The sequence below is a fragment of the Brienomyrus brachyistius genome, chromosome 6, assembly GCF_023856365.1.
Source record: "Brienomyrus brachyistius isolate T26 chromosome 6, BBRACH_0.4, whole genome shotgun sequence".
NCBI classification, from domain to species: domain Eukaryota; kingdom Metazoa; phylum Chordata; class Actinopteri; order Osteoglossiformes; family Mormyridae; genus Brienomyrus; species Brienomyrus brachyistius.
In genome coordinates, this window is record NC_064538.1 from 42,302 (window position 1) to 55,532 (window position 13,231).

Sequence of the window (13,231 nt, forward strand, 5' to 3'; positions counted from 1 at the left end):
GGCAGTGCCCGTGTCACCCGCAGACTGCTAGTGTCGCTGGATGCCCCACAAGGGCAGTGCCCGTGTCACCCGCAGACTGCTAGTGTCGCTGGATGCCCCACATGGGCAGTGCCCGTGTCACCCGCAGACTGCTAGTGTCGCTGGATGCCCCACATGGGCAGTGCCCGTGTCACCCGCAGACTGCTAGTGTCGCTGGATGCCCCACATGGGCAGTGCCCGTGTCACCCGCAGACTGCTAGTGTCGCTGGATGCCCCACATGGGCAGTGCCCGTGTCACCCGCAGGCTGCTAGTGTCGCTGGATGCCCCACATGGGCAGTGCCCGCGTCACCCGCAGGCTGCTAGGCCACATGGCGCCTAAGGAGTTGAGCTTTCAGCCGCCACGCCACCTAGTGACTTATAGAGCAATATCACAAAGTTGTACTACTAGACCCGAGGGGGGGGGGGGGGGGGGGCATTGAACATGTTAAGTCGTATTTGTAAGTACAAAGGGCAGCTGCTTCTTCTCCCTGATGACCCCCATTTTGGGAGGTTATGTGAAAAGGACATGCGCTCAGTCAGTACTGCGCTCAGTCAGTACTGCGCTCAGTCAGTACTGCACCCTCTGAGATAGTTTGCTACCGTAGCAGGCTAATGATCGGTCCATGCTCTGTCCCTCCTGCCCCCTTCCCATCACTCCAGGAAACACCATCTCCATCCCGACGGCGACTGGGGCCAAGAAGCGCTTCTGGATCATCGAGGACATGTCGCCCTTTGGGAAACGCCGCAAGACACCATCTTCACGCAAGATGCTGGACGAGGGCATGATGCTGGATGGCTTCCGGCGTTACGACCTCTACGAGGATTGCAAGGACGGCGGCTGCCAGTTCTCACTGAAAGTGACGCATTACCACTGCACGCGGGAGAATTGTGGCTACCGCTTCTGCGGCCGCACGCACATGTACAAGCACGCGCAGCACCACGACCGCGTGGACAACTTGGTGCTGGACGACTTCAAGCGCTTCAAGTCGTCGCTCAGCTGCCACTTCCCCGACTGCCAGTTCTCAGGGAACAGCACGCATTTCCACTGCCTGCGCTGCGGATTCCGCTGCACGGACAGCACCAAGGTGACGGCGCACCGCAAGCACCATGGCAAGCAGGACGTCATCAGCGCCGCCGGCTTCTGCCAATTCAGCTCCAGCACCGACTGTGAGGTGGCCGACTGCAAGTACAAGCTCAAGTGCTCGCATTTCCACTGCACGTTCCCTGACTGCAAGCACACAGTGGTGGGCATGTCGCAGATGGACTCGCACAAGCGCAAGCACGGCAAGCAGGAACGCGGTGAGCTGCAGGCCCTTTCACCCGGGAGGGACGCCCACATGACCCCCTCCATGCCACCGCCTGGTGTGGCCACGCCTGGCTCCGGGCCCCACTGCATCCCACAGCACCGTCCCGGCGCCTTCCTCCCATCGACCAGCGACCCTGCAGCACTTGATGGCTCCGCCCCCACCTCCGGTATCAGCCTGGATAGCTCCCTGACGCTAGGTGCAGACACCGGGGCCTCTCTCTTCTTCCTCAAGAACACAGCCGGTCTTGGTCTGAGCGACTCGCTGGACCTGAGCTGCACGATGCAGCGTAGGCCACTGGGGACGCCCTCCACGATCGCCGCCACTCACCCCGGCCCACGCGGCCCGCCCCGCCCCCACCATGACGCCGAGGACGATCTCTCACCCGAGGAGGAGATGAACGTGGAGGATGAGGAGGAGGATGAGGAGGAGGAAGATGAGGACGAGGAGGATGAGGAGGGCGAGGAAGACCTGAATACAGACTCGTACGAAGATTCTATCCCCGAGCCGGAAGGCATGGACGGGGAGAAGGACAGCAGAGTGGGTTTCGATGCCCCCGTGAACCACGTCAGCGCGTCCCCCGTGGAGCAGGGCGAGGCGGAACTGTGAGGCACCCGAGCTGAAGCAGGATCCAGCGGGATACGAACAAACAGGACCTGCGGCCTTGTGTGTCACGCCAGGGGCTGGCGCCGAGAACGAGGCGGCAACACGTCCCTCAGCGATCCGCGCTCATGTTTACAAGATGACCAACGTTATTCGTTTTAGTATGCATACAGAAAAACAAACGGAAGACCTGCCCAATGAGGCGCTTTTACACGTGGGTGCAGAACGTCGATGTTTTCTTACACTTCGCTCTTTCTTGTGTGCGTGCATGTTTGAATTTAATTTATTTTTCTTTTGTTTGTTACTTTTTTCATGTGTGGTAAAAACACCATAAGAAAAAAACATTTATCATAATATATGTATAACTATATACAGTAGGTGTGTGGATATCGATATACAAAGGGAACTGTAAGTGTGCGGTCATTACACAAACTGCTAAACCCTTTCTACCTGTTAAAGGGAAATCACTGTACAAATATATATAGGGGAGATTTATTAAAGAGGATGCGGTAGAATAATGAAATTTAATTGAAAAACGCAATGCATTATTGTTATTATCATTACTATTACAGTGCAGGGTTTCCGCACTAGTGCTCTGACGTTCCGGCAGTCGCTGAAAGCTGGTTCTCCGTTCCGTGCTCCCCTGCTTAGACACGCTCTCTGTCTCAGATCCCCGGCGCGGCGGGACCCGTTTACCCCGCAGCCAGTGCCGGCTAGTAGCGTTCCCTCGATCAGGGCGGACAGAAGTTTGGGCAGAGTCACTAACACACACACCCAAGGGGGGGGGAGCAGTCAGGAAACAAACGGACACACACCTTGCTGTTTCAGCTGAACAGCCCCCTCCTCCCCCATAACGGCGCCCGACGTTAGCTAACAGGGGTCGCGCACCCAAAACACACGTTTGGGATGTTTGAAATTCCAAGGTCCGCTCGTTACACCGCCACGTTCCGCAGCAGGAATAACCAAAGGCAAGCTTCTCTCTCTCTTTCTTCTCTTCTTTCTTTCTTTTTTCCTCTTGGCACCACGCGAACAGTGAAAGGAACTGGTGATGGATGGGCCTGCTAGTGGACCGTGGTCACCACACTGGCAGCGGTCAGCGTAGGGAACGAAGAGCTATTTTTTCTTTTAAATACAAGTTGTGTAGCATGAACCAATAGATGAAAATGATTAGGGAGATGAAGGCAATTCTCTGGTACCTCTGCATATCCCGTAGGAGAGTAAAGGAGATGCCGTGAAAATCATCTTCGGGTGGGCGGGTTGAAGGTCGAATAAACAAGAAAAAGAGGTTTTGACGGGGCGTGGGGTATTTGGGGGAGGTGTCCGATACTGGGGAGCGGGAGGTGTGTTCGTGTGAAATGTACAGAAAGAAAACTGTGTCGATTTTCGTTGTTTTGCCCTCGACCATGACAGTGGCCGAGATACGGTTGTAACGGTTTTATTTAATATTTATGTGACCTTGCAATGAGAATTTAGGGTGTTTTGCACTTTTCTAGGACCGTTTTTACTTCATGAAAAATACGGCATATATCTTTGGACAGGGAAATCGCTTTACGTTGTTTTAGTTTGTTTTGATGCACAAGTAATTGTAAGTGTGACAAAGAACTGTTATTCTGTGTTTAATTTAAAGTAAGGACTGATTTTTTGTTCTTTTTTGCTTCCATGATTCGATGACTATGATAAAGGAGCACCAGAAGTGTGTCCATTGAGAAACGCTAATAATTAATTACACTAATAAGGACTGTAACCGATTCTTTATAAAGACGAGTACAAATTTTTTTTTTTTTTGTAGCCAAGTCTGAATCTTGGTTGGAAATGAATGACTGTACCTTTCTTCAGGAATGACGGTGTAAAATCAAGGAGCAGGGAATGCTATCATTAAATTATTTCTGGAACATTCTCTTTCAAAGAATATATGATATAGGTGATTAAATGTGTAGATGGTTATCTTCACAATATTGTCTCAAAAAAAAGAAAAAAAGCTGTACAGTATTTTTCTGTAACAAAATATATATGAACAAAATGCTCTTTGATGAAACGCTTCCAGTACGAACCGAAAAGAATAAAAAGGAGAAAATGGGGGGAAAAAAACGAAATTCTGAAATAGTACCGATGTAGTTCGCTTGTGTATGTGACTATTTTTTCGTTTTGCCCTTTTTAGGATTAGAAGCAAATAATTTAGCGCCCCCGACAGACTGTAGCACTGCAAGCGGAAACTGGTTAATTCGGGTCGTAACTTGAATTTTTGCATTAGAAAAAAATCTGTTGTTAAGGATTTTAAGAATAACGGCGAACACACTGATTAGATTTGTCGATTGGTGTTCCTAGTTTATTTAACGCCATGACCACTTTGTCACAGTTTTGTGTGCTTTTCTTATTATTTAATTAGTCCTCAGCGGTTTTTTTTCGAGCACGCCTCATCTCATCGCTTCACTCCGGTCTCAGACTCAAGGCTTCTGCCTCTCCCGGACTGTTCCCCTTCAAAGAATTGTTGAAATAGAAATTGGGCTGGGAGGCATATTGTGCACTTGAATACAATTTTATGTGTGTAAAATAGCAGGATTTGTAAAAAGTGGAAAATAAAGAAAATATAATTATTATAACAATACAAATGTGCAAGCTAATGTTTCGGCGCAGGCTTACGAGATCCATCGTGAGTAGTGCTGGGTGCCCAGTGTCAGCAACCGGGGGGGGGGGGCGAGGAGATGTCGGGGATAAGCCGGGCGGCGGGGGGGGTCTTTTAAGACAGGTTGTGAAATCTGTCGGTTGCCGACAGTGGCAGACAACACTGTGTACGGTATGACCGTTTTCTCTTCCATTAAAGAAGAGCCGGAAGACGTCTCTGAGATGTGAAACTGAACTGTCCTTCTCCACGACGGCCTTCTCTGCCGCTCCCAGCTGCTGAACCCGGATGTCCAAGGACATGCAGTACTTCTGGTGTGTGACGTCGCCCCCGCTTTCCCAGCGTGAGGGAGTTATAGGTGCAAGTATGGAATCAACCGCATTTGTTGCCGCTTTGGTGGAAGGGAGGCTTCTGCAAACTTCAGTGCATTTTCTGATGTAACAGCCCCCAACCTCGTGTCCTGCGGTCTGCACTCTGCGGCTCACCTAGTCTGACACGAAGGAATTCCTTCCGTCGCCGGTGCTGCAGGGATTCGCGTCTGTACGGCCGCCATCGGAGGGGAGCGCGATCGCCGGTCGTCTGGCTCCTGATCCGCCACACAATGATCCGCATGCAGTCCCTCCGCCTACAGCTGCTCATAACCACCCCCCACCTCCGTTTTCCTGTGATGTTTCTTTAAATAAAAACGGGTAAAGGCATCACCATCTGTCAGCCAGCTGCCAGCCTGTATATAATCCAGAAAAAAATAAACATGAAAATTATATTAAACAAAAACCAGACGGAAACGACCTCCAAATCCTGTATAGGCCATTGCTGAAAAGACAGATCACTTTACGGTTTTAATTAGCCGACAAAAGGAAAGAAAAAATATACTGGATTAAATGTCTTGTTATCTGAAGACTGAAATAAAAAGGGGATTACTACAATGTAGCAAACGAAAAGAAAAAATAAAAAGTTTAGCTTTGTAATATATATTGCACATTAGGACTAAAAGCCATCTCTAGCTCATATTGAATATTAATGTGTTTTTCTGTCTGGGGAAATGGCTTGATTCACAAACACTCTGGACATGGAGACAATTCATGACATTTTTATATGAGAAAAGTAAAAAAAAAAGTGTGTGTGTATGTATATATATATATATATATATATATATATATATACATACATACATACACATACATACATACATATACATATATATATATATATATATATATATATATATACACACACACACACACTATTTGAAGAATCGGTTTCTCTGATACTTGAATCTGCTTCCTCTGCACCTGTTATTAATAACTGAATATTTTTCCACTTGAATTTAGTGATGTTAGCAATTTAATGTGTTTTATTTATTTGTTTGTTTTTTTTCTGCATGACTGATGCAAGGGTTGAGATTTTCACTCAATAAAATAAAATCTTCCCGAAAAATGAAGCCCAGCGGTTTGGCTTAATTTTTCTTTATTATCAAATTCTTAGATTCTTGGATTTATATTAAAAAGTAAACCTAACATAATCAAAATATAACCATATAATACAACATAATCAGATAGTAGCCTTGTAAACGCCTATCTTAGCTAAGTTGAAAAACAAACAAACAAAAAAGTAGTTTCTATATTAAAACCTTGCAAACGTTTAATGGAGTGTCCTTGCGCGCGGTAATACACGAACGCGAACAGTCCAGATGTTTGCCGCCGGTGCGGTGTGCGCTGACAGCGGCGCGCACGTTCTGCATGTCGGGGGCGAGCGCCGGGCGGAGGCACGCGAACAGGTGTGCGCCGCATATGCCTAAACGCCAGCGGTCACACGCCAGGTACAAGGCAGCCTGGTACGAAAAACAGATGATCAACTCATTAATGACAGCTTGCGTTAGATTCACGCCGCAAAAACCTACAGCGGAGAGCAGTTGGTCCCGTCTATTAAGATGAAAACAGAATAAAATAGGAAACAGAATTGTGCGGTTTATCCGCGGAGTCCGCAGGGCGTTGCAGTGTCTCCGTCGGACACTGTGGCCATTGGACACCTGCTCGAATCTTATTGTTTATTAGTTGAATGAAACGCAGAAACGAGAACTTTCTTTTGTAAATTGTTGCACGTTAACGTGTGGCTCCGTAACACCTGCAAGCAAGTAATAAGGAAGTTAGAGCAAATATACTCAGAATTTTACCTTTTGTAATTTAGTAAAACTTTTTTTTTAATCTTAAAAACACTGACGTTATGTCTTCTATCAGCTTTCTTTATATTATTCGTTCTCATTCCTATTTCTATTTATTGATGTATATAGTTATTTATGTGCATGCGCGTTTATCTTGAGACGCGCTAAATAGCTGGAAGGCCGCTTGGCGTCGGTAGCAGCTGTTGCCTGAATGAAAAATTAAGATGAGGGACCCCAAAGGAAAGGGGGAATTGGACACACACTCAGCCAATTTAAGATTAACAAGACCTTATTGGAAGCCGTGTTTCATGTCGGGCCCCGCTGTCGCGTCGCCATTTCACTGTGCGCTGAATATACCTGCAGTATTGTGAGGTCGTATCAAAAATGGGTGAAGAAGCGCTTCGAAATTGAGGTATAACTTGTCAAATGGCGTTGACCCGCTTGGTTAAACTGACGCTTTAACTCTGTCTAAATCGATGCGGGTCCTGATGGCTGTCTGTGGTTTCAGGTTGAGTCGCTATAGCAAAGCTTGGCTTCAGCACCGGGGGACTCAGCGCCTGAACGCGGGCTGTCCTGACGGCTTCAGCGACGGCCGGTTATTACTGCAGGCATCTGCCTATGCGGGTCCTCGTCGCTTATGGCGTACAAGCAAATTAGGACGTCTTTTCATAACTAAGCATCCAATACAAATATTTTAACAAACACCGAGAGGAAATTAAAATCTCCGTGAAGTCCAGCTAGCCTACTTTATAAATTCATAATATAACCTACATTGTGAAAGTTAGAACATTCACATATTATCTTGTACATTTTAATAATAATTATGTAACACATTTCAGGTAACATTCGAATTAATACCAATCAATTCTTGGTCATAAATAAGGACATTGAATTTAATATGCATCTTTCTGAAGGGATAAAAAAAAAATGCCTAGCGAGTTCCAGTTTAGTTTCATTTAAAAGTATTTGCGTGCGCGGGGTGTAGATCCTTCTGAGCAGATTAAATGCTAATTTCTTGTGATTTTTGTACCAGCGACTGTAGACAAAAATGATACATTTAAATGTACAATGGCTGATAAACACGTTAGAAAAATACTGAACTATTCTCACGTTTTTACCGTTTTTTTTGGGGGGGATGTGTGTTTTTTCAATATATACCAATTAGAGACGTTGCTATGACGTACCCTTCCCAGATATGATGCTTTTAATGATCATAATCGTGTAAAAAAAGTTTATCTTTTAACTTAATTGTGCTAAATATGCGTTTCATAGCAGTTGGTTTACCACAAAATTCTGATTATGTGAAATGGACACGATTGAGCGAATACATCCGTGGAAAGGTGAGTTTTACTGGCAGGAAAAGAGACGCGCTTTCGTGGTATCACTTTATAAGGATGATTAAATTCTGATGGATAATATGGCGCCTTTAAAGCATCTTATTTACAATCTACAGGGTTATTTATGCAATTACATAAGTAAATGAAAAAAATCCAACGTCTTCAGTGAACAACGCTAGACTGAACTTGTTTTCACACACCCTTCTCAAAAACTAAAAAATCCGACCACGTCCACGGTTCGCAGATATGGCACAATTTTGAACCCATTTTTTTAAATAACCCAATTTAGGATGGTTTTAGTCACGGCTGCTATAAAAAAAAGGGAAATAGCTTGCATAAAAAGCAGCTACATTTATTTAGTTTCGTTGAACTGAACTGTAGACAAATGTGGCTTAATTAAAACCAAAGTTTAATTACATTTCATTAAAGGTGATCATTCATTGATTTGATTTACATTCCATAGGTATTTACGCTACAATTTGCAACATCATTAAGAAGTATCCGGTCGAAGACAGACTCCTTAATAATTAAATTGTGGCGATGCTGGCGGTTTCGAGCGTTTAGTAGCACAAAAGTCAGTCACGCAGGCAGGCAGTGGTTAATCTGGCAGGGAAGACTTCACGATGGTCATTTAGTTCCCGCAAAGGTAGATACTGAGCCGTATTTGCTTAACAAATTTAAATATAATCAGAAGAACTCGAAATTGAAACATAGTTGTAAAAGGGATATGCCTGTCAAATTTGTTGCAGAACTGTTTACCGAAAAATAACAAACGTTACTTCGTTTTTCTCTAAGTGCATATCACGCTATAAATTAATCATCGCTTCTGTTAATCGCGTCTGCGCCAGAGAATAAACAATGAATGGTGAGTCGCGTGGCAGAACAGGCGCATAAAAGCGACGATCTGCTGTAGTGTGCAGTCATGCAACCATCATATTTCAAGTATTTCGCTTAAAATACGCAGAGCCGCTCAGGCAGAAGCTGCCATCGTTTCTAACCAGGAGGAAAAGCGATGCAGCACTGGGTCGCTCCGATCCAAAGCCGCAGCCGCCCTCACCAGTAACACCCGCTTTCCCGGCGCTGCCAAGCTGTCGATCGGGTTAATTTGACGGCGGTCCGAAGGGACCAGAGCCGTTTAGTCGTGGAGGCTACGGTGGCGATGAGGAGGGCAGAGGGGCTTGGCTGCGAGCCGAAATGGCAGAGAATCAGCGACAGCAGCAGCCGCGCAGCGCAAACTGATCGGAACCGTCGGCGGCAGCGCGATGAAAGGCAGGGAAGCCTTGGGATACGAGGGGCGAAAGGGCAGATAGAGGCCGAAACTGCAGCGCTAAGCTGATTATTCACAATGGGCACCAGTTTGTCATCTGGAGCAGGAAGTGAATCTACACACAGCAAGCGGTGTTACGGCGCCGAAGGAGGCGCTTAACACCAAATCGCTGGCCAGGCAGGTCAAAGTAGTAAAATGAGTAAATGTGCAAAGTACAAAACGAAAAACGACACAATGCGTTAATGTGGACATTTCCTTATATCGAAATGAGAAACAGAAGTTGGAAAATCATTATTCTAAGTTCGAAAAACAGTAATTCCCACACTTAATATTGATATTTAATAATGATGCAAAACAAAAAACAAAATTGGATTTTCCTATCCATGGGCACAGAGACTACTGGAAGCTCAGATCTGCTAAACGATGAAGAGAAAAGGAACACTGGGCTGTGGACACTCAGCTGTTTTACAGGTCCAGCAGCCTGTGTACTTTCTACCTTTTCAATGTGAACAGCACAGTAAGTATGAAACAGAGGTGGGGGGGGGGAGCTTCCTGCGAAAAGGGGGGGCTTTTCAGCCTCACAGCCATGTCCTTCGCACGAGGAGAGTGGAAACAGGTGGGTTAGGACCACGGTAATCTTCCACATTATGGCCGTTGATATCATCCAACATGTTCGCTCACTTAAAACTCTGTAATTTAATATGGAATACATCAGCAACATGACATTTACAGCGCGGAAGGAGGGCAGCTTGGGGATATTCTGCCAATGCTAATAATAGATAGTGTAGCCTGATGAACCTTGGTTTCTGTTACCAGTGGAATTTGGTCCGGGCCTTTGTCAGCGGTGCGCAGAGGCCTAGCAGGGAGTCCAGCCGTTTCATTCATGCACTCATCAGCGAATTTATCCACTTTAAGGACTGAAATGTCTGGAAAGCATTTTGAATGATGAAGCTCAGGCCGAATTTGGATGATAAGGTTATTCCAGCCATAGTAGTAACACAACAGATAACAGGAGATGGAACTGCACTCCTGCCCCTGACTCAGCTCTTGTAAAAAATCTGGAGCTGCAACGAGGGTGAGAGAAATCACTGCTTCCTTCTGCCTTGCCTGCCGTACGTGTGGCCTGTGGGCTGGAGCAGGCGAAACCAGGCCAGAGGGTTACGGGTCAGTGTGCTACACACAGACAAGGCTTTACCTTTCCAGACAAAACTTTACTTGGGAAGGTCCCTCTACAAAGGAAATCGATGATCATTTCAGTTCCTTCACAGTGCAGGTGAAGTGGGGGCCTTAGGTAGCTCCCTATTCTCCTTATAGCTGCCCATGTCTCTGCCTGCACACAGACATTTTAATTTGAAGCAGTTTTTTTTATTTTGTGTAATTATTTTTTGTAAATACTGTGTAATTACTTATTTATAAATGATACATAATGAATATATATTTTTGCGTGACTTTGTCTGGGCTCCCTTACGCTGATCGGGCTGCAGGCCGCTGCTTAGCCTACCTACGCCTGGCTCCGGCCCTGTGCACACGCACACAGGCGGCAGCGGCCTGCGTCAGCAGAGCAAACCAGTGGGAGGCTTTTCTTGACAGACAAGCAATATTGCAAGATATTTCTCCAGGCGTCAGACATTTTTACATTTCTTAATCATTGGAAGTTAAGCTCCGGGATAAGACAGGAAAAAGGCTGCTTGTAATTATTTGGGTACAGTAATAAGGATGCCTACAGTGATGCCATTCATATTTATAATTAAGACACAAAACTGCAGTCTGATTGGCAAAGCCCCCCCCAGCCCGCTGCGGGACGGGTAGCTGTGTTTTATCAGGATGCGTGATGTTGTGTGTTTGTTGTGTTATTTCCACCTAGAGCAGAGACACGAGGGACCCTGACGGTGTCTCCTCTGCTGTGCACAAGCAGTTCATTATTCTCGTTACTCTGGGGTTGCAAATAATCAACAGGGAATCATTTTAAACAACTTTCTTGGCAGATGTTTGTGTTTGCAATCTTCATTTTGCTGCGTGCGCTTTGCACATAGGTACTTTATTAGATTTATTTAGGATTACAGCTAGATTTAAGGTACAAGAGCAATCTCCGTATATTACTTGGAAGGACAAGTGTATGTCTCGTTTGCAGCGCGACCTTTTCAGTCGTCGTATTGCTGCCCAGCTACACTGATTTGGTTGCTGGTTCAACATTTTTTCTCACCGTCTTCGGCAAAGAAATGCAGGTTAAATATTTGGCTCAAGGGTACAAGAGAAGAATCCGCAAAGGACATGAACAGGCAGACTTCAGATTAACTACCATGCTGTCCCAAGGGCTCACTGAAATGTCTCTGAAGCTGTAGCACCTTCCACAAAGTCCTGTGCTAGTTTGGCAGCCTGAGGAGAGGGACAGGTGGACGAGGGCTAAAACGGCACCATCAATCCCTGAATAATAAGAGCTTCACGGCCTGGCGTGGCAGAGTAAACATCATTGGCTGGAAGCCCTCATGCCAGCTGCCTGCCCCCTTTCAGTCGGCCCCCGAGTCACGCACAATGCTGGGCCTCCCGTAAATAATGGTATGAAAAAGCCCCCCCTCGTTTTCAGTCTCGCCCCCCCACCCGATTCTTTTTGTTCTTGAACTTTCAACCCGGCGGATCAGCACCGGTTTTGGGACCCAGCCCCCCCCCCCCGGTCCCATCAGTACTTGGAACATCACCGGGGGGAGGGTGGGACATCGAATGACACCAAGGTGACAATGTGACCCCCCCCCACCACCACCATTGTTGAGAGTTTATATAAGAAGTGATGACAATGTGTTTTATGAGGTCCCTACCAGTCGCCCACTGCATGGAAGGTGGGGGCACGAGGCGTCTCTCCATCTGAACAGGGCGACCGAGATACCAGGGCCTGCCTGGGTCTGCTGCCTGCGTTCTCTACATACGGAGAGGATGGCAGTTAGCTGTCACAGACGTTAAAACAGAAGCAGAATGTCATCCCTAAATTACACTCATGCTGCAACAGTGTAATATTTAAACTCACAGAGTGCAGAGGGAAAGTGCTTCATTACCCTCAAGCAGATTCACGCCGATAGCTGGTGGAATCATTTTTCCATCAGCGCCTAAACGCTCACCCATCCGCAGGGCACCTTGCGTCTGAGAGGAAAGGCTGGCAAATGTGTGCGAGACAGATTCCCTGGAGATAAGGAGTCGCCTTCTGAGTCAGGGCCGGGGAACTCCAGCCCTCGAAGGCCACAGGGGCTGCAGAGTTTTAGAAGCTGCTCCTTATCTGGCTCAGTTACTGTGCAATCGAAGAGGATCTCTGAGCTGCTTAGTCCATAGACAGGAAAAGCCGTTTGTTCCACTATCACCGGCTGGTAATTTTAGTGAACGGTGACCATCGGTAGCTACATTTCCAATTATGATATTAATTTCAGCGAGGTGCAGAAAACTATCATTCAAAGCTTAAATCTACTCCCTTGGCTATTTTCTTTTGGCAAGAATAAAGACGGCAGGAGTGGGATCAGGCATTAGGTTTAATAGCACAAGCAAGCTGTCAGGAGTTCCAGAGTAGGAGCTGGGATAATGTATCATGTGTTTGAAGTGTCTTTACCGATATCTGCCAAATCTTCACATGACCTGGCCCACAGGTGATTCCCATGGAGGACGGGATATTCTAGAAGGTGGGAAACAGGCCCTTCGCTCAGAGAAAATGTCAACAAATCGAAATGAGCTGGCAAGAGTGTCCAGCACCTCCACATCATCTGGTTCCTCTTCAGTTTATCGCTCCTGTGCCTGGCTTTTGGACCTGAACGTCCCAGAAATGGAGCTTCTGTTACCCCTTGGGACAGACCGCCCGATTCTGTGTTTTAGGGACACCTCCACAGGCACAGAGTTCCCTGACCCACGTCCACCAACCCAACGCACAGTCGGGTACAATCGGC

The 13,231-nt window shown here is 46.6% G+C and overlaps 1 protein-coding gene across 1 annotated transcript in view; it reads left to right on the forward strand.

The window, feature by feature from the left end:
- casz1 (castor zinc finger 1) overlaps positions 1–2,713 on the forward strand; it is a 38,366-nt gene extending 35,653 nt beyond the window's left edge. Inside the window, exon 20 of the mRNA XM_049017117.1 lies at positions 680–2,713. Coding sequence (XP_048873074.1) covers positions 680–1,932 — 1,253 coding nt within the window. The 3' untranslated portion in view covers positions 1,933–2,713. The remainder of the gene's footprint in view (positions 1–679) is intronic.
- Positions 2,714–13,231: the final 10,518 nt, after the last annotated feature.